We start from the raw sequence: 21,948 nt of genomic DNA, 5'->3' as shown, positions 1-21,948 counted from the left end.
CATTCCAAAGTATTCAAGTGGATTTCACTGAACTTCCCCAAGTCCAAGAATGGAAGTTCCTATTGGTAATAGTAGACCACTTAACTCACTGGGTGGAAGCTATTCCCGCTCCCAGGGCCACAGCTAATGTGGTGTGTAAAACTCTTTTGGAACAGATTATTCCCAGGTATGGAATGATTAATAAAATAGACTCAGATAGAGGAACACATTTTACATCTAAAGTCTTACAGCAAATAACCCAAACCTTGGGAATAAAATGGGAATTGCATACCCCCTGGCACCCACAAAGTTCAGGCCGGGTGGAAAGAATGAATCAAACTTTAAAGAAGACCTTAACAAAATTAATGATTGAAACCCAGATGTCCTGGGTAAAATGTTTACCTCTGGCTCTATTAAGGGTTCGAACACAACCCAGGTCAGACCTGGGACTGTCACCCTATGAAATTATGTTTGGACTACCCTTCCTTACCACCCGACATGAAACTGCCACTTATGAAGTAGGGGAAATAAGTGTCAGAAAATATGTCACCACAATTGCTAAAACACTTGAAAACCTAAGGCTAAAAGGAATGATCCCTCAAACCACCCCTTTGGAGTTCAAAATCCATAATATTCATCCAGGAGAATGGGTACTGGTAAAGACATGGAAGGAACAATCTTTAACTCCTCAATGGGAAGGTCCTTTTCAGGTACTGCTGACAACGGAGGCTGCAATCCGGACCAGGGAGCGAGGTTGGATCCACGCCAGTAGAATCAAGGGACCTGTGAAAAGACCTGAGGAGTGGATTATAACTTCTGAACCGGCTGATACCAAATTGACTCTAAAGCGGGGGCTGGGTGGTAATGAACTGAAACAATCCACAGGATCCAAGGGACGAGCAAAGAATCACACCTAATTGGGAAGTGAGACCAAGCCTGTATCAGTGGTTTCAAGTCCTGCCTGGACAAGTTCTGAGACACCTTCGATATCCACCTTGGGGAGGAATACTCCCACTCCAAACAGGAGGATCGGGGCTGTTTCGGTCGGGAAATCCTCATATTTTTGCTTTGGCCTGTGAACTGTATAAAGAAGGGGGAGAATCACTACTTCCATCGGTGCCACACCATATACCTTGTATAAATCATCCCAATACGGGACATGCTAGCTGGGTTAAATATAAGTGTTTAATTTGTGGGAAAAATTGGTATTGCAGCTCACACAATCCGCGTTCTTGTTGTAGGGAGTGTCGAGCACATAATCGATCCTCTATCCAAACAGAATTGCAGGCAACTGAAATAATAACTCTGCTCTGTGGATGGGAATTACTGGTGCCTGTTGAGTGGGAAATACCTGAAGAACGGTGGGATACTACTGTTAAAAGGTGTCAAAAGAGATTTGCTTGGAAATTACAAAAGAGGAAGTGACAAGGAAATAGGGGGCAAGACCAGATTGGCCTCTATAACTCGCCACCAAGAAGAATATAAAACACCTGCTGTGAGCTGCAAACTCATAGGCAGGATTGGTGGGGGTGTAAGCCATACTGGACCCCTATTATTCCTTCTTCTGTCACTTATCCTTTTCCCTTTTGGGACACCAGCAAAGCCATGTTACAAATGCTATCAAAAGCTCTACATGGAATGACACCGGGGTTTCTTTCTTATTACCCACACCAATATCAATAATCACTGCTATAACCCATCCAAGTTAAGTACCTGTATACATAAAGGGGAAAAATATTGGATCACAGAAAACTTAGGAGTCAGTGGTACTAGATTGGGAAGCACTTGCCCAAAAGGGGAAAAATGGATTTGCTTCACGGGGGCGGTCAAGGGAAAGACCCAAGTTTTGATAAAAGAGCAAGTGATAAGAAAAAAGATAAAACCAACACAGAAACCTAAACCTAACTTAACCTCACGTCAGGACCTGTATGCAAGGCTCAAACAGCAATTAAAAGGGGAAATAGATATCTCAAGACTAGGGAAAAACCTGTTTGTGGATTTAGGGGAGAGGATAAGTAAAGAACTTAACATAACGAACTGCTGGGTCTTTGGAGGAGCCTTGATGATGGAGGAATGGCCATGGAAAGGTAGTAGCATAGGCCCGGTGGAACTCCTTAAGTGGAACCGGACCAATATAAGAGGGGGGACTCGACCAGAAGGATGGATTCTAAGTTCAACAGCGATAGGGGAAGAATGTTTATGGCGAACTGGTAAGGAATTTATTAAAGAAATAGGGAAAACTCCCTGTAAAAGGTATAAGGTTAGCAATGGAACTTCTACATGGTGGATCCCAGAGGAACCAACTCTGTATTGGACTCAAGGAAAAGTAAAAGAAAAGAATTGTGTATATGATAATCGAACCAGACTCTTCAGATGTAATGGTAAAGGGAAAAATCCTTACTCTGGAATCCCAGAAATATCTAAATTTTGGGAAAATATAAATCAACAGAAAAATGACTATTGGAAGGCACCAGATGGCTTATTTTGGATATGTGGGAAAAGGGCATACCCAAAGCTCCCTTCACAATGGAAAGGGAGTTGTACTCTGGGAATCATTCAACCAGGATTCTTCCTTTTGCCAGGACCAGATGGAGATCAATTGGGAGTGCCGGTTTATGAGGACCTAAAAAGAAATAAAAGGACCTCAAAAATGGGGAGATGAGGAATGGCCCCCCGAACGCATACTAGAAACATATGGGCCAGCTACTTGGGCACAAGATGGAAGTTGGGGATATCGAACCCCAATTTACATGCTAAATCGCATTATAAGACTCCAAGCTGTACTAGAAATCATAACCAATGAAACAGCTGGGGCTATGGAATTAATAGTCAGTCAGCAACGCCAAGCCAGAGCTGCAATATATCAGAATAGACTGGCTTTGGACTATCTATTGGCTGAAGAGGGGGGTGTTTGTGGGAAATTTAATACATCAGATTGTTGTTTGCAAATTGATGACAATGGAAATGCCGTTCTAGATATTGCCAAGAACATCAGAAAAATAGCCCATGTGCCAGTCCAAAAATGGGAGTCAATGATGACCACCAATTGGTGGAATAACCTGTTGGGGACAGAATGGTGGAAGAAGCTAGGTTTCTTCCTCCTATGCGCTACAGCTGGTTTAATATTCCTTCCTTGTCTAATCCCCTGTTTCATCCAACTAATCACCAAAGTGGCGCAGGGCATGCAAATAGTAGCAATGCCTACAGACCCAAAATTGGCTACATCTGGAACGGCACAAAAAATCATGATATTAAGAAAACAAAATAATGTGAAAGATCCACTGGAAGAAGCTAAATTGATTTGTGAGAAAAATGAACGAGTGCTAGAAGCTAGGAAACAAGAATTATTGCTCAAGCCAAATGATTTATAAAAAAAATAAAAGGAGAGGTTGTTGTGAATTCATGTTGTAAATATTGGCTTTTCACAATTATTCTGATAAATATATATTATATGCTTTCACTATATTCTTTTCTCTCTTAGCAAGTTATAGGCTTAGATAGGAATTCTGAATGGTAAGGATATGTTTCATCGGGACAAGGCAAGACAATGGGAGGATCAAGCTGTGGAAAACAGGCTATTATCAGCAGCAGGAAATGGAGAGCAAACTGTTATCAAAAAGCCGGTACCAGGACGTTGGTGGAGGGGGGAAGATATGAAGCCCATCTGTTCTCAGAGGAAGGATGAGGGGCCCGGACTCTTATCAACAAGTGACCATCTGCAGAGAAAAAAAAAAAAAAGGAAACCAAAAACTCCAAAATAATGCTGACCAGCTAGAATAATGATGACCAGCAGAAAATAAAATTGTGAAGAGCATGATCCAAGAAGACGGAACCAGGGAGGGGACATGCTTGAATATGCATTAACCCCTCACAGCAAGGATGGGATAAAAGGGGTATTCCTGAGATACCAGGTGTGCTCTTGGCAGCGCGCCAAGGCACCCGGCCGTAACTCTTTGCTTTACTTTATGTCTCTTATTGTCTTTATTAAACCTTTTTAAAATTTTAGAGGAGTGAACTTTGTTTTTCACACTAACAAAGGATTGTCCCTTAAAAAGAGAATCCTACTACATATCCATAAATTCTCATACATATTCATACATTCTTCTTAGGATCTTTGGTGTTCTTCTGTTTAGTTTTCTCTTGCCCCCTTCCCAATAGATCAATCTTCTTGGCGCCATTGAGATTTACATTCTCTGATACCAGGAATGCAATAAATTCCTCCCCCCAGAGCTCTGGTCACTGCTGTCTTCATCTGGATAAGATAGTTTACAAATGCAGGAGTTCTCTAGCTATTTTTCCTCAGTCTTTGGGTTATACAAACAAAGACAGTTTTTATTTTAATACTATGCCATAACTTAACATATATGTATTATACTACTATTTCTAAATTTCATCAATAACAGAAATAAAGAAAACTATATTAATACAACAAAATTTCTCATTCTTATACACATAACATTCATTTTAATATTTGCGAAAAGCCAACAATATAAAATGTATCTATAACAAAACTCCCCTTTTTCTTTTCATGAATCATTTGGCTTGAGCAATATTTCTTGTCTTCTAGCTTTTATTATTTGCTCATTTTTTTTCCAAATTAATCTTGCTTCTTCAAGAGGATCTTCTATGTTGTTTTGTTTCTTTAACACCATAATTTTTTGTGCCGTTGTAGATGTAGTCAAGTTTGGATCTATAGGCATTGTTATCACTTGCATACTCTGAACTACTCTGGTGATTAGCTGAATAAAGCAGGGGATTAAACAAGGAAGAAATATCAAGCCAGTTGTAGCACACAAAAGGAAGAAGCCTAACTTTTTCCACCATTTTATTCCCAATAGATTATCCCACCAACTGCTTTTTAGTATTGGGTCTCATTTTTGAACTGGTACATGTGCTATTTTTCTGATATCATTGACTATATCCAGAACGGCATCCTCGTTGTCATCTATTTTTAAACAACAATCTGATGTATTAAATTTCCCACAAACACCTCTTTCTTCAGCTAACAAATAGTCTAAAGCCAACTTATTCTGATATATTGCAGCTCTGGCTTGACGTTGCTGAGTGGATATTAATTCTATTACCCGAGCAGTTTTATTTGTTATTACTTCTACAACTGCCTGGAGTTTTATGATGTGATTTAGCATATAAATTGGGGTTCGGTATCCCCAACTCCCATCTTGTGCCCAGGTGGCTGGCCCATAGGTTTCCAATATGAGCTCAGGGGGCCATTCTTCATCTCCCCATTTTTTAAATCCTCCAATCTCCTCCCTTTTGCTTCTTTTTAGGTCCTCATATACTGGCACTCCTAGTTTGTCTCCATTTGGTCCTGGCAGAAGAAAAAATCCTGGCTGTATAATTCCCAAAGTACAACTCCCTTTCCATCGTGGGGGGAGTTTTGGGTATGCTCTTTTTCCACATATCCAAAATAAGCTATCTGGTGTTTTCCAAAAATCAATTTCCTGTTGATTTAAGTTCTCCCAGAGTTTGGAGATTTCAGGTATACTAAAGTAAGGATTCTTGCCTTTATCCTTACATTGAAACAGTTTAGTTTCATTATTATACATGCAATCTCCTTCCTTTGTTTTTCTGGGAGCCCAATACCAAGTTGGTTCATCTGGGATCCACCATGTGGAAGTTTCATTACTAACTTTATATCTCTTACAGGGAGTATTTCCTACTTCATTAAGGAAATTCCTCCCTGTGCTCCAGAGACATTCTTCTCCTATCACTGTTGAGCTTAAAATTCACCTTTCAGGACGGTTTTCTCTCTTTGTAATTGTTTGGTTCTATTTTAGGAGTTCAATTGGACCTAAGCTGCTGCCTTTCCATGGCCAGTCTTCTGATGTCAAAGCCCCTCCACATACCCAACAGTTAGTGATGTTAAGTTTCTTACTGATTCTCTCTCCCAACTCCACAAACTGTTTTTTTTCCCAGTCTTGAGATATCTATTTCTTTTTCTAATTGTTGTTCCAGTTTTGTATACAAATCTTGAAGTGAAACTGACACAGGATTAGATTGCTGTGCTGGTTTTGCCTTTTTGCTTATCAGTTGTTCTTTTACTAAATCTTGGGTTTTGCTCCAAATAATATATATAAAACAAATCCATCTCTCCCCTTTTGGACATTCACTTCCTAACCTATTACCACTTGCTCTCAAATTTTCTGTAACCCAATATTTTTTCTCATTATGCATACAGTTACCTAGTTTGGATGGGTTATAACAGTGACTGTTGATACGGGTATGAGTGACAAAAAAGGAACCTCGGTGTCTTTGCATATACAGCTTTCGGTAGCATTTATGGCACGTGTTTGCTGATATTCTAAAAGAGAAAAGACAAAAAATGAGTGACAAAAAAAGAGTAACAGAGGTCCGGTATGGCTTGTATTCCCACCTCCCATGCCTATGGGGTTTGCTACCCATAGCAGGTGTATAGTATCTTCTTGGTGGCGACTACAGTGGCCAACCTGGTCTTGCTCTCTATTTCCTTATCAACTCCTTTTTGTCAGTTTCCAAGCAAATAGCTTTTGGCACTTCCTATTTTTTAATTTCTCAGCAAATCCTTTTTGACACCTTTTAACAGTAGTTTCCCACCGTTTCTTAGGTATTTCTCACTCAACAGGCACTAGTAATTTCCCATCTACAAAGCAAAAGTTATAATTTAAGTTGTTCTTAATAGATTTGGTACACAACACTTTCTGCAATGAGAGGCTTAACTTTGTGAACTATAATACTTATTTTTTTTCTAATTTAAGTACTTATATTTAATCCAGCTAGCATGTCTCATATTAGGATGATTTAGACAAGGTATATGATGTGGCACTGATGGAAGTTGTGATTTTCTCTCTTCCTTTATACACATCACAGGCAAAAGCAAAAATATATGAGGATTTCCAGACTGAAACAGCCCCAGTCCTCCTGTTTGGGGTGGGAATTTTCCCCCCCCAAGGTGGATATCGAAGGTGTCCCAGAACTTGTCCAGGCAGGACTTGAAATTACTGATACAGGCTTGGTCTTACTTCTCAGTTAGGCGTGATTCTTAGCTCATCCCTTGGATCCTGTGGATTGTTTCAGTTCATTACTGTCTGATCTCTGCTTAAGAGTCCATTTGGTATCACTCGGTTTGGGTGTTATAGTCCAGTCTTATTGGTGTGAATCCAACTTCACTCTTTGGTCCAGATTGCAGCTTCTCTGCCTTAGTTATCAGTAGTACCTGAAAGGGATTTCTTAGCAACACAGGGAAAGTGAAAATCACATAAACAAAGTTTAACAGTAAACATAGGAGCTAATCTCTTTCTGTGAGTTCAAATTAGTTAAACAAGAAAGGCTAGGTTAGTTTTGACTTCAAATCCTTTTAGCTCTTTTTTAAAATCTCTGTCTTCTGAGGAAGTCAAAGGGGCATTTACAAATCTCATATTTCCCCCTCCCACTGGGACTTCTCGTAACGGGAATAAACTAGTAGCTTTTCTGTATTGTTTTGGGGAGGAGTCAGGGGAAACCCGCTTTTGAACTAAGCTTGCTGTATTTTGATATGGTACCTCTCCGTTAAGGGAGAAATTCTTTAGGACAGCTGCGTCCATGGCAGAGGTTGATGGGATGGTGAAGGCAGGGATCCGTCCCGCCGCTGAGTCCTCCAAGGGGGGCCGTAGGCAGGAACTGTTACCGGAACCACCGGGAGAGCGGAGTCTCTCGGCGGAAACCAAACCGGGGCGTGGACAGTCTGCACGTGTCTCCTGGGGCAGGAGCAGCGGTGCCCAGCGCAGCCGGCACGGACACAGCCACCGGGGCCGGGACGGCCGGGGCAGCTGCAGGAGAAGTGGCCGGGGGTGGGACAGCGGGGGTGCCCAGTGCGGGCAAAGCAGCCGGAGCCGGGGCAGATGGAACCCCCGGCAGGGCCGGCGGGGCGGCCGCGAGCCACGCGGCTGCAGCCGGGGCAGGCGGGACCCCCAGCGAGACATCTGCAGCAGGCGGGGGGCCAAGCAGGAGAGGAGGGGGTAACACTTCTAAAGGGTCCCAGCTTTTCTCTTTCCTTTTTTCTTCTTGTTTTGTCTTTGAGATTTCTGATATTTCTAGAATTTTTACTCTCTCAGAGTTTGTGTCCCCCCTCCAGCATGCTGCATATTCTTTCTCCTCTGCATTAAACGGTTCTTTTGAATTTACAAACACGTTTAAAGCCTGATAAATCTAAGTTTTTAAAGAACCATATCTAGGCCAACAAACGTGGTCAGATCTTACTTCCTTGTTTGCCTATTTGATCATGCAAAAATTAATCATCTTTACTCTATCCTTTTTCCTTGTACTTGGGGTAATATCTCAATTAGCTAACATAACTCCTAAAGGGCTATCTTGGGGTATTTCTTCTAGCAATTTTTTTTTTGCCTTTGTTTTTCCCCAAACCCGATTTACTGGTTTTCTGCCCCTTTTTTTTTTTTTTTCAATCAATTTATTTCTACCAACCTAAACACTACCTTCTTCCCCACTTCTTCCCAGGCACCAAAAACCCTTTTTCTTAACAACACAATATTATACAGTACCATACAACACAATAAACTTTCCCCCCCCAAAAAATAAAATTAAACATAGATTCAACAACATTTTCCTTCCTCCATTTCCACCTGCTCTTTTTATTTCTTTGTCTCTTCTCTGCTCGTCCTGAAATCTTAAACTTTAAACCAGAAAAAAAAAACAAAACAGCTCACTATCACAAATGCTTACTCACAATCTCACAAAAAATTGTCTTGGGGCTTAACAAAACACAAGCTATAACTACAGGGTGCCCCCCCCCCCCATTCCTCCTTAACTGCGACTAATTCCAGCACCACTCTGCATTCTACTTGCACATCTGGCTTTAGAAAGAGCTCTCTGATAGTCTCACACCAGTCCTTAACCCCTCACCACAACACAAACAACCTAATACAGTCCACTTCCTTCCAAACAAAGTAAAATCAACTATTTAAAATAAGAATTACACATTTATTTACTCACATTCACTCACATCTATTTTACTCACTCTCACTCATTTTTACTCAAAGCTAAACAACAATAAAATACTTTTTATTTTCAAGTTCCTGATATCTTCTCATGGGTAGTATAAGGCCTTGGATGTTTTAGGTTTCTTTGCTGTACCCCTCAATCCAGCACTGTTAACCCCGGATGCTCTTGGGTGTTCCCCTCAATCCAGCACTGTTAACCCCGGATGCTCTTGGGTGTACCCCTCAATCCAGCACTGTTAACCCTGGATGCTCTTGGGTGTACCTCTTAATCCAGCAAAGTGTTGGGGATCCCCGCTTTTATCCCGTTTTCCCAGTGGATTGTGCCAGGAAAACCCTCGGCTCCCTTTCCCGAGGGGCTAACCCCTCCCCTGAGACCCAGTCCCAGTAACCCCGGGGGTATTTTGCAACCCCCGCTTCCCGCTCCCCCCAAAGATTACTTACAATCCGTTTTCTTCTTTGGGTCTTCGTGCACAAGAATTATGGAGCAAATACTGCGGTTTAGGGAGCCTTTTCCCTTTTCTTTGCTTTATTTCTTCTCCTTCTTGTCTTCAGGGTATTTACCTGCAGCCACTGCTGACTCAGGGGAAACGGAGCGGGGTCCGCTGAACTCAGCAGGGTGCGCGCTTTTTCCCACTCAGGATCCCTCGGTGGTCTCCAGAGGCGAGGTATTTATCCCGGCAACGAGCCCCCAGTTGTGAAAAACGAGGTTCACATAATTTTTATAGAATTTAAAAGTTTAATAAAAAAACAATTAGGAGAGAAAAATAAAGTAAAGTATACAGATACGGCCGGGTGTCTCTCTGCATTCAACTAAGAGAGCACACCTTACTAACAAAGGATTGTCCCTTGAAAACAGAATCCTACTACATATCCATAAATTCTCATACATATTCATACATTCTTCTTAGGATCTTTGGTGTTCTTCTGTTTAGTTTTCTCTTGCCCCCTTCCCAATAGATCAATCTTCTTGGCGCCATTGAGATTTACATTCTCTGATACCAGGAATGCAATAAATTCCTCCCCCCAGAGCTCTGGTCACTGCTGTCTTCATCTGGATAAGATAGTTTACAAATGCAGGAGTTCTCTAGCTATTTTTCCTCGGTCTTTGGGTTATACAAACAAAGACAGTTTTTATTTTAATACTATGCCATAACTTAACATATATGTATTATACTACTATTTCTAAATTTCATCAATAACAGAAATAAAGAAAACTATATTAATACAACAAAATTTCTCATTCTTATACACATAACATTCATCTTAATATTTGTGAAAAGCCAACAATATAAAATGTATCTATAACACTAGGACAGTACTACCTTATTACATATACTACAGTACTACTACAGGTGCTACCTCCTACTACATATCCCCCCTTGAACCTGTCATTTTACCCCAAAGTTCAGAAGTTCAGGCTTGTGCAGATCCACTTGTGTGTTTCGGAGCCAAATTGTGGTCTGCAGCAAACCTACTGCCCAAAGTTAGTAGAGACATTAAGACCAATTTCAAAGATGTTAACACCCATACCTTTACCCATCAAATTCCAAAGATATTAACACACATCTTTCCTATCAAAAGTGTTTGGTGCTGGGTGCTAAGAGTGAGAACCAGACCCTCAGGAGAAAGAAACCCTCTCCAAAATCTACTCAGCTCATGATTATTCCATTGCTTTAATCTGGCCTGAATTTGTGCTTTGGAAGAGCTCTGGTATCTCTATGAACTTTCGTGTAGATAGGATGAGCTGAATTAGGCCTGGGAGCTGCAGCAGGGAGCTCAGCTGGCTTCTGGCACCATATGCCCCAGGTGTACCTCCTCCCACTCCTTGTGAGGTTGCCAGCACTCTGCAGAGCAGCTGAAGTTCCTGTTGCACTGCCTGTGGATTTTGATGTTTGTCTTTGCCCTGCAGAGATCTGGCAGCTGGGGTGCAGCCACTGTCCCAAAGTGCTCTGGCATCCTACCTCCACTGAGTAGCCACTCAGGCCCCTATTCAGGAGGCTGCTGAGCATGTGCTGTTTCTTCAAGTCACAACAGCCCAACCCTCACAATCTGAGCTGCCCTTTTCCACCCTCCCTCTGTTTGTTTTGGAAGGTTTCAGCCACAGGACTTGTGATTTTGTGCTGGGGAAGGCACAGGGCTGGGGCTGAAAGCAGAGCCAGGCTGTCACGATCCGCAAGGTGGGATTTGTGATGTGGTTCTTTTAGTGGGTCTTAGAGTACAAAATATTATCAGCAAACCAAGGACTTAAACAGCAAAACACACTTTACTGAGTGCTCATCAGCACTAATATGTGATAGAGAGAAAAGAGGGGAAAGTAAAGCATAAGGAAAAGAGAGTAAAGGGATTATAGCTACCAACATTGAAGTCCACTCAGCAGTCCAACAATGCAGTCCTCTGTCTGTTGGGGAGATCTCAAAGGAAGGTAAATTTGGGGTGTGATTTTATAGTCTTTTATAAAGCTAGGGGCACAGGGCTAAAACCAGAGGAGATTGATGATCATTGTGATGAATTCCATTGCGCAGGGGGCAGGTGTAGGGTACAGAGAAAACCATGTCTTGCAAGTCTTTGCTCACCAGCAGGAACGAGGGCAGTGTACCATGCAACCACCTGCAAACAATCTCTTAGCAAACATCCACCTCAGCTAGGCCCAAACCCCGAAAACAAGTCCCTTGTGATATTCAGGGTCTCAGTCTCTGTCCTTGAGACGGTTGTGAGACAGATGAGGGAATCTTCAGAACATCTCTTACACAGGTTCTGTATTTGAAGCCGGTGTCTCTCAGTTCTGAATTCAGCAGCCCATGCACCTTGAAGTATCAGCTGAAGTGTGGCCATGTGATGTTCACTTCTCCTGCTGTTTACTGCAGTGCTCCCCCAGGGTTCCACGCAGCCCAGAGGCACATTCTGGGGGGCTCAGCCCAGTGCCCCTAGGTTGAGGGAGGTAGGCAGTACAGCCAGGGCTTCCCCCTCCTCCCTGTGTCCCTCAGCAGGGACTGCCTGCCCAGTGGGGCACTGGGGTGTGGAGTGTCTGGCCGGACCGGCTGGATGAGTTGGAGTTGAGTCAGTCTGGGCGGTGCACTGCTGAGGGGCAGTAGGGACTGCCACTGGCTCCATGGCGCTCAGTGTTGGTGTCCAGCGGCTCTCCCAGCTGCCGGGCCATGGTGAACGGCAGGTCCATCTCAGCTTCCGAGGTGAGCTCCAAATAGCTGGGAGGGTGGGAGTTTGGGGGTTTAAGTCTGGAGGCTGCCTTCCCCTGCCAGCACCTTATGCCTCTTCTCTACTTCACAAGGGTTCACCCAGAAGACGAGGAAGGTCTGCTGTGGCCCAGAGGCCATCTTCAAGGAGGTGAGGAAACTGGGATCATGTGGAACATAGGGGACAGAGATGGGACAGGTCAGTGTTTTGGTCAGAAAATCATAGATTGGTTTGCTTTGGAAGGGACCTTGAAGATCATCTATTTCCAACCCCCACACCATGGGCAGGGACACCTTCCACTAGACTGTTTTCTGGGAATTTCTCTGCTATCTCCTTCTTCCCCTCTGCTCAGAGGGGCAGATGGGTCCCTCACATTGTGTATGTGACCTATGCATACAAGCTGCAGGAAATGAAATTCAGCTGAGTGACACTGCCTGGAAGCTTGGGAACGTCAAAGCTGAAGGCAAAGTTCCCCCTGCCCTCAGAAAGCCAGATGGATGCATTGCTGCAGTTGATGCCTTGTGGGGTAGGAGTGGGACTTTTGTGTTTGAGTGCATATACGTGTGTGTGCAGGGCAGGGATGGGGTTGGCCTGAGAAGTATGTCTTCCTCTCCAGTGCCACCCCTGTTACCGCTGAAGATGAATAGATCATGTGGACACAGGTCGAGGTGTGGTGAAAGAAAGAACAGAGTTTATTTTTCCTCCTAGGATTTATAGGCTTCCTACCACGGCCAGGGATTGGATGGTCAGGGTAACACTTTCTCACTGCACTGGCCATGAGAGATGCCCATCACAAGACATGTAACAGAAAGGATTTACACATATCTATGTTTAAAGTTACTGTCCTGGAAAAGTCCTTGGAAAACTATGTTAGCAAGCTCAGAAGCTGAGTTTTCAGGGCAACACACCCCCACTTGTGAAAAATAAGGTTCACTCTCCTGGAAAAGTTTAAAAGTTTAATAAAGGACAATAGGACAGTAGGAGACAAAAAAGTTTAAGTTTATGTCTAAGTCTAATTAAGTTTAGTTAATAACAAAAATAAAAACTATATCTTATATAACAAATTTACTTTAACATTATACATATAGCATCCATTTTAATATTTGAGAAAAAACACTATTATACTATGTATTTATAACACACTGAAGCCTGTGACAACCCACCTGTTCTGTGCCAGTGGGTGGTTCCCACCTGTCCCTTGCTCAGGTCCCAATACCAGTGTGCTGCCTGGGGAAAGGCAGTGAAGGTGAGGGCACAGCCACTCTTTTGGGTGTGTGGTGAGTTGAAGCCTCAGCGTGCAGCTTTCCTATGAGCCAGATGACTCCCTTCCCAGGTGATCTCTTCTCCCCAAGCACCTCTGTGTTCCCATGTTCTGTCTCACTCCACAACCTGCCAGCTCAGGGACCCCAGCTGGCACAAGCATCCTTCTTTTTCCAGGGTGGTGCTGTTCTGACTTCTTTAGCAGCTGACTTGTGTCTTTGTGCTGCTGGAGGGGCTCTATGATCTCTCTGGCTGGCAGGAAAGTAACTTCCCATCATAGCTGCTTTTTATCATGTCCATGGACTTAGTCACCTCACAAGGGAGCCAACCAGCCATGACACATGGGAAAGCGTGGCTGAGAATGATTTGTCATCTGTTCCTGCTCCATTTGTTTGCAGCTTTTTCGTTGGCCTCACTATGGAAAGCTTGTCATGGGTGAAATGCTGTCCATTAAGGTTTACAACTGCAGCAACGTTTTCAGTAACAGGTGGGTCCTTTGATTGTTGGAGTGACCAGTTGTCTTAGTTTAGGAATTAGGAAGGAAATTAGTTTAGAAATTAGGAAGGAAAACTCCAAATGGGGATTTCCCCAGGGAAATGCCCCTCTCCACTAACTGGTCTGGGAAAAGAAAAAATTCCTTAGAGAGAAGTGGAAAAAGCTGTTTATTTAACAGAAATTGAGTAATATTAAATAATAAAACTTCTTGCTGTTCGATGGGATGGCAAGTCTAGGAAGAAAAGTCCTTTTCATGTGGTGTAGCTCGGCTCGCTCAGGTTCTTATCAGTCCCTCCGGTGCTGGAAAGTGCCGAGGCCCAGGCCCCGGTGGGCCACAGGCGTGAGCTCCTGGGGTTTGGCTGGGTGTTCAGTCCAGAGCAGGCTTGCACAGATCCAAGAAAATTGGGAAAAAAACAAACAAAGGTCCAGGGAACTCCTCTGCCTCAGCTAGCTAAAACTAACTAAAAGCCAGAGAGAAGCTCTGTCCCGCTGTCTGTCCGTGCTGCAGACACCACAGTCCAGGAGCGGGATGTGTGGGAGTGATGTTTTTCCTTAACACAAACTGCGCGCTTCTTCTTCCCCCTCTCTTGCTCTCAAAGCCAGTCTTAAAGGTGCAGAACTTAATATATAACATAAACCAGACGATTGGAGATACCAGTATCATAAAGTCACCCCAGGACACCAGTATAGGTAGGGGAGAAAACATGTTGATCTTTACATTGTCTACTGGCAATAGAAAATGTCTATTGAAAATTTGATGGAAGGAAGATGAGCAGAATGCTAGTTATAGAGGAAGGATGAAACTAGTTGTTCAGTTGTGGCAGCAATGCTGTATATATTAAGTTATATAAGGGGAATGATTCAGTTGTGCCAGCCATAACAGGGATTATGTAAGGATCCTGATCAGACCCTCAGCTGGGACAAAGGTTAAACAAGGCCCTAAAGAAACAGGTGTAAAGGCAGGTCTTGCTGCAGACTGAGGACCTGCTGTCACCCTGAACATCCTTGTGGTGACCGTGACCATGCTGCGCCCAAATTCAACATATCTGTTGGAGCAGAAAAGCCCTGAATGCATCATGTTGTGGTTCAACCTTTAATAAGACAGCAAATTCAATTTAAAAGGTCAGCCAGAATTTAAAATGCTTCTAGGTGGCACAGCCACAACACTGTGAACTCAGTGGCTATTCCAACAGTTACAAAACACTGCAGGGAAACCCAGGAATAGAGATGACAGATTGAGTAGTGGAGCAAGAAAGGCAGCAGAGGCATGTCCTTCAGGATGTGTGAAACATGAGGATGCAGGGAAAGGTGCCAGCTCTGATAAGCAATTTTTAAGAACTGAAGGAAAATGTACCAGCTAATAATGTAAACCTTTTCAAAGGTGCCAGAGAGGGCATGAGAGAACAGATGAGTACAACACATATAAGACACAGATGGAGACAGTGCAGGAAGTGTGGCAGACTGTTGTGTTACTGTTTCCTGGATGATTTTCTTATGGAAGCTGGATCAGAGGAATTGTGTCTGACTGAAATATCAATAGAAACTGATACAGGACAAAGAGATAACACAAACAGTAACAAAACAGTAGGACCTGACAGCCTGGAGCAAAGGAGTCCAGTGAGAAATGAGTGGATTGACACTGTATCCACACATCTCCACTTCTGGGGAGCAGAATAATGGCAGGTGACAGACAGTACAGTTCAAAAGCAGTTGGTCTGTACATTGGGATGATCAAAATTAAATAGAAAGAGAGTGTGGAAGGACAGAAGGGGAAAATTTGTACATTGCTGTATCTGTTTGTGGTCTCTGGACTTCCTTTTTGTAGCAGCAGCATCAAGCTGACAAAGCTGGAAAGGAGGAGGATGAGCAGAGAGACTCCTTTCTTGGGGGTAGGAAGTTGGACAGGCTCTGTATCTCAGAGAAAATGGAGGTGAGAAGGAGTACAAGAAATCAACAGCTCACAGCTGAAATTGAGATGTGTGGGGAGCAATTCCTCTTGTCTGAGTCCTAGGTGGGCAGTGAACTCTTTCAGTAGCAGTTCCCAGCTGGCACTGGGAAGTTCTGCTTCATGCAGGGCTTAACTTGGCTGCCAGCAGAGATGCTACGAGGGGATGGAGGTCCATGTACATGTGGGTGCAGATAGTGATGCACAAGCCAGGGTTAGGAGTGGCAAATGCCATCCTGCATGCCTTACTGCCACTTTCAGGGAGCCAGATGTCCCTTCTCCAGGGAGAAGCCACTTTGGAGTAGGTTAATTCTGGCCTGACTTGCTGCAGACATTCTTGTCATCATAGCTTTATGTCCTGTATCTGTATTTTCATGTGTAAAGCCTCTGTTTCCCAGTTTTATCTGGGAAGAGTCACTCCAGCTCTGCTGGTTGTCCAGACACAGGCTCCTGTGATGCCCAGCTCTGCTGAAGGGGAGATGCTCTTTGCCCTCCATGAGTCTGGATCTGCGCAAGCCTTTAACCATGAGTGGCAGCTCAGTTGCAAGTAGCTGCCTGAGCATGACTGGGGTGAAGGCAGGCCCTGCTGCAGAGTCAGTCTCAGGTATTCAGCTGCCAGACTCCCTGTGGGAAGCACTCTGGGGCAGCTCAGAGGGGCTATGAGTGAGAGAGAGTGGAGGCCACAGTACTCCTCAGGCTGTAGACACCAACATACAATGTTGTTGCAGTCTCTCTTTTTATTCCAGTGTTAGGAAATTTAATCCATGAACACCAGAGGTTTATGTCCAAAAAGGAGACAGAGGAGTCCTGTAACTTTATTCAAATAAAGGGAGAGGTCATGGGCATTTTCCATGGGGTGTCTCAAATTGTCAGAGGATGCAGCCTCCTTGTTATCCTAATTTCCTGGCTGCATTTCCCTCTCTCCCATTGGCTGAGGTACTTGAGAGGTACAGACTGCCCCAAATGCCTAATACCTAAGACTCCCTTCTAATGTATATCCTTCACCTATTTTTTTCTTTTCTTTGTGTCAATCAATGGAATTTCTATGGAATGCATGGTTCTTCCCATTGTTTCTTTCATCTTGCTGTATCTAACTTTATCAGCAAATGCAAAGTTTGTTTGAAAAGACAAATTCCTCATTCCTTTCACCAGGCTGCTCGGTACCCTTGTCCTCAGCCTTCAGCACCTGATGACATCTGGAAGGCTAATCCTGCGGGAGTCCCTTGTGGACAAGAACAACAGAGTCACTGGCGTAAGTCCTCTGTGGACAGCCTGGCTATCAGCAGTCAGTAAGGTCTTGTGGGAAACCTCATGTGGTACATCCCAGGTGGACTGGGGACTGAGGGGGGAATCCAAAGTGCTGTTTGAACTGCAAGCACTGTGGCATTTGTGCCATCTCTGCACAGTGATGCAGACACTTCACATCCATCAAGAGGTTTCTAGGAGCATCTACAAATGCATGGGATGGGTTGGGATCCCTGGAGACCTGCCAAGGGCCTGAAAGAGAAGAGGGAGGCTTTGTAAAACCTTTTCAAGTCTGGGCAATGGATGTAGGAAGTGGTACTTCACCTGCTTCATGCACTATCAAGTGCATGTGTATGGGCTGTTGCAGTGGTGGAGTGAGGTGGAAGGTGGTAGGGTGCTTTGGAACTCTCAGCCAGCTTTTGGTTAAACACTAGAACTAACTGGATGGCTTAATGAGTGTCTGGGACAGCATGACTGTCTCTGACACCTTACTGCTCCTCTGCTCTTTAGCGGATCCTGCTCTCCTCCTGCCTTGGCATTGGGCTCAGTCAATCCTTTGCGCTTGTAGAAGATGAACGCTACCCTAAAATGAGCTGTTTCCTGCTGTTTCCACAGCTCAGTGGGTTCTGGACTGCCAGACCTTTGTGACAGAGCAGCTGGCAGGGCAGGAAGAGCAGAGGCAAAGGCAGGAGTCCTGCAAGGTGCTGCATCTCTGCTTGCTCTTCACGCAGGCAGTATGACTAAACCACATGGCGGCACATGGTATACAGCTCTGTGGCCACCAGCCTGAGTGGCACAGGCAGTGGCTGCTGGTGTTGCTGGACTCCTGGATCACAGAGCAGGTGCAGGTAGAAATTGAGTGTTTCCAGGATGATTTTTAGCCCATGCAGCTCACTGGACAAATGTTCATGCCAGCAAAGAGACAGGGATTAGACTCACCCCTTGGTGCTGGTGATAGTTTGTAGGGACTCCACTATGTAAGGTCAGAGCTACCCTGTGCCCAGTCCTTTGTCCCTGGGTGCCTCTTCCCTTGTGCTAACAGCAACACGTGCTGATGAGCTGTACTAACCAAAACCCAAGCATACTCAGTTTTGCCAGGTTAGTTTTGGATTGTGCAACCCTGGCTGCACAACAGCTACAGGGGACAGAAATAGGGCAGGCAAGACTGCCCTATCCAAGAAGAGCCTGGGACCCTCTCAGCTCAGCTTGGAAGAGACATGACCCCAAGAGAAAGGCTGCTCCTTTAGCAAAGGAGAAGAAAGTTGTTAGACTTCCTGCTAGTCCAAGTCCTGTTCTCCTCTAGGACTTGAGTTATTTGCACCCCTTTTTATTCTGGTGGTTTGAAAGAATGTTTTTAGAGCCTTAGCTTTTTATGCAGCTTCATCTCAGACTTCTTCACCCTCTAGTCTTTGCTGCTGCCTTTCCTGATCACTGTACTGCTGCTTTCTTCAGCTGCATTTCTTTTCCCAGAAATGTGTGTTTTCCAGGGATTGAGCTCTGAACCCAGTGTATGTCCCCTTCAGGCTACTAAGGAGTGATCTCTTCCATGCTAATTTTTTTGACCTCTGCTGGGAAATCATTTGTGTTTGTATTGGTTTGAGAGCAAGCTGGCCACCTACTGACGAAGGGTGCTCAAACCTGTGTTGGCTGTGTCAATACCCAGCTTGCTCTGTATTTCTCTGTCTGCTCTTCCTTGTCTCTTGTGATCCAGGCTTTTGATGTGCTGATGGCTTCTCCAGCATTTTAATCCAAGCTGTCCTGCCTGGGGATGCTCTGCCAGCTGTCTTGTGCCTCCTCCAAAGAGACTGCTCCAAATCCTGCGTGTTATGGTGCAGGGGTCTCCCCAATTCCCTTGTCAAAAATGCCTTGAGGCAACTCTCAGGGCCTTTTTATGGCCTTTTAAGATTTGTAAACTTGAGCCAGCTTTTATTCAATGAAGCATGGAGTTTGAGAAGCTGTGGCAGAGGGAGTTTTGTTATATTTAGCTTGTTGATGGAGGCAGACAACAGGAGTCTGGTATAAATATGCTTCTTGTGGGGATGTGACCACCTTTCTTCTGCTTCTTTGCACCAGCATCCCACTTTTTTTTTGCTTCCATGCCCCCCTTTCTCTTTTGGTGACATTTCTGCCATAGTTTTGTGGCTGCCAAACTCTCAGGCCATTTCACTTTCTGCTTATAGATCTACATTGAGTTGGATTTGCGCTACCAGCCTCCAAATGGCTCAGTGGGGAGCTGGGTTGAAGAGGATTTTGTCTATCCTGTGAAAGACAGGTATGGAAATCCTAGGAAGATCAAATTTCCAGGCAGTTTGTGCAGCTGCCTTTGTCAGTGGCAGTCTTTGGGATGCAATCCAGTCTCATTTACATCACTTCTGGCCAGGCTGATGCATCTCAACTCTACAGCAGCAATAAGAGAGCAGGGGTCTTGGATAAAAATACTTTATGATCACAATGAGCCTTTGACTGCAATGATCCATTGTAGGTGCTGGGAGTTCTGGGACTCCCTAGGAGAGCCTTGAGAGCATTTCTGCAGCCTTCCTGACTTGTGGTTGCAAAGTTGCAGGGTGCATGGCTTTGGTCTCCAGCAACTCCATGGACCCTGTACGCTGATGGTGCCCAAAGCCAGAGGAGTTTTAGGTTTCTGGGAAGACAGGATGACAGGCAGCAGCAAGGCCTGCAGAGTGTCACTTGTGAAACTAGAGGGAAAACAGTAGACACGTGGAGTGGACAGTGGATAAGCTTAGGAGAAAATTGCTGGTGTTCCTGCCAAGAAATAAGCAAGAGTGTGGCTGGGGCACTGCTACTTAAACACATCAAGGAACAGCCATGGCACACTGGTCTTTGCAAAAAAACATCTTTTGTTTTTACAGTTCAGAGTTAATCATCCACAATCCTGGATTTGAGCAGCTGGAGTAAGTAGCCCTTGAATGTCTGGGCTCATCCTCCTGGGTGGAGGCAGTGCACAGCCCACTTGTCAGGCCTGATGTATGGCTCATGGCGTGGGGCGGGGCTTGCAGGACCGCCCAGTGTCTGAGAGCGAAGGAACTGGACAAGAAGGCTGCTGCTCTAGGCAGGAAGCTGGGAAAAGGTCTGGAGGCTGATGAAGAAGAGGAAGAGGAGGATGATTTCTATAATACATCTGAGACTGAGGTTTCAGGCATCATCTTCAGCCCTGTGAAGAGGTATCCATGGCATGCTCTTCTTTCTTGCCCTTGCTTGGGTTCTGATGTAGAAAGTGCCATATCCTGGGGAATTCCTGCAGCTCATGACAGTCTGCTTTGGCAAAATGTTAGAAAACTTACATCTCTAGTGGCCCTAGACAGGGTGTGTTGAGGATTTGCTCATTTCCACATCAATGGGCCATTATTTGCCAGGTTTTCTGTTCTTCCCTTGGTGGGGACTTACTCAGGTCCATGTTGACAAGGACACCTGCTCACCTGGGCTTTTTTTTCTGTGCAGCCGCTCCAGACTCTGCTCTGCACGGGACCTCTTTGCCATCCCAACGCCGCAGAGTTTCCAGGTACTGCAGCATTGGGTGCATGTCCTGTAGCTGTCTCTGGCCCCACAGCCAGTTCCTTACTGCCTTGCTGCAGGCCTAGGCTTCTCCAATTGCCACTTACTCTGTCAAGGTCTCTAACATGAAGACCATCATGCTTTGTGTGACTTCCCTGGGCAAGATATAATATTCCCTGAATGAACTGCATCCATGTGTGAAAGCCTCAGTATCAGTAAGCCCATGTAGTTAGCTATGGACAAACAGGAGAAGGGAATCAGCTACATGTGCCATTGCAAAACACTGCCTGAGCGGAGCTTCAGAGAGTACCCAGGCAGGGCTGGTGCCTGCCAGCTTTCCCAGGGCCTTGTCTGTCTTCCTTAGGGACAGCTGTGGGACACAACCTGGGCTGGTGGGCTACATGGGGCCTTGTTTGGACATGCCAGGAGTCTGTTAGGAAGCTGTGGCTCTGGCTGATTATCTGACATCAAGCTAAATTGATTTCAGGGCAGGCCTACCAGCCTGGCTATGGATTTAAGTCCTCTCCTGGTTCTAAGTAAACATGGACTCACATTTGGTCCTATCAACCAAGCAGGAAGTTTTTGTGGGGATATATTTCCTACCATCATTCTCTTGAAGCAATAGCCTAATTTCTTGTACTGACAGCAAATGTGAGAAGATTTCTTGCATATCTTAGACTTGTGAGCAGTTGCAGTAAATGAGACAGACCTATTCCAGTCTTTCCATGGTGTCCATCTCAGTAGGACTCAAAAAAGAGTATTAACAGAAGATACAAAGAGCATCTTCTGTAAGATACAAGCAACCCTTTGGGATCAGAATCTGAGGGTACGAGTGCTGCTGGGAAGGTGCACTCTTGTCAAAAGTCATGGGGGTCTTACACTTTATTTCCTTGCTTGTCTGAAAGAAACAAGTATCTCAAATACTACTTTGGTCTGTCCTGGCTGTAGCAGATTTCAGCAGCCATGCTTTTGCCCACCCTAGGTGTCTAACTCTGCATTGAGAGTGCCCTGTACTTGTGCATACTGGTGTTGTTGAAACAATCTCCGGATGGAGATGTAAACAAGGAGAGTGCTGATTCAAACAAGGAGAGTGCTGATTTTCTCCCATCTTTTCTCAGGTTGGGATTAACATAATTGAAGCACAGAAGCTGGTGGGGGTGAACATCAACCCCTTTGTTGTAGTCAAGGTAGGAGAGGAAAAGAGGTACACAGCGACACAGAAGTCAACAAACTGCCCTTTCTACAATGAAGTATGTGACATGGATAGAGGCTCTGTCCTTGCCCCACCAGTGTCCCAAGTGCCTGGGACCATCATTGCAAGGGATG

The 21,948-nt window shown here is 44.7% G+C and overlaps 1 protein-coding gene across 1 annotated transcript in view; it reads left to right on the top strand.

Annotated features, from left to right (window-relative positions):
• Positions 1-12,042: 12,042 nt before the first annotated feature.
• The window catches only part of LOC102102659 (fer-1-like protein 4), a 42,047-nt gene continuing 32,141 nt past the window's right edge, over positions 12,043-21,948 (top strand). The window contains exons 1-9 of the mRNA XM_088064655.1: positions 12,043-12,160; positions 12,259-12,314; positions 13,823-13,911; positions 17,017-17,116; positions 19,290-19,381; positions 19,980-20,021; positions 20,127-20,291; positions 20,569-20,629; positions 21,741-21,872. Coding sequence (XP_087920781.1) covers positions 12,082-12,160; positions 12,259-12,314; positions 13,823-13,911; positions 17,017-17,116; positions 19,290-19,381; positions 19,980-20,021; positions 20,127-20,291; positions 20,569-20,629; positions 21,741-21,872 — 816 coding nt within the window. The 5' untranslated portion in view covers positions 12,043-12,081. The remainder of the gene's footprint in view (positions 12,161-12,258; positions 12,315-13,822; positions 13,912-17,016; positions 17,117-19,289; positions 19,382-19,979; positions 20,022-20,126; positions 20,292-20,568; positions 20,630-21,740; positions 21,873-21,948) is intronic.

The sequence above is a fragment of the Pseudopodoces humilis genome, chromosome 19 (genome assembly GCF_049639895.1).
Source record: "Pseudopodoces humilis isolate 2021_Gansu_Grassland_sample_001 chromosome 19, ASM4963989v1, whole genome shotgun sequence".
Taxonomy (NCBI): domain Eukaryota; kingdom Metazoa; phylum Chordata; class Aves; order Passeriformes; family Paridae; genus Pseudopodoces; species Pseudopodoces humilis.
This window is presented reverse-complemented; position numbering and strand designations above follow the sequence as displayed.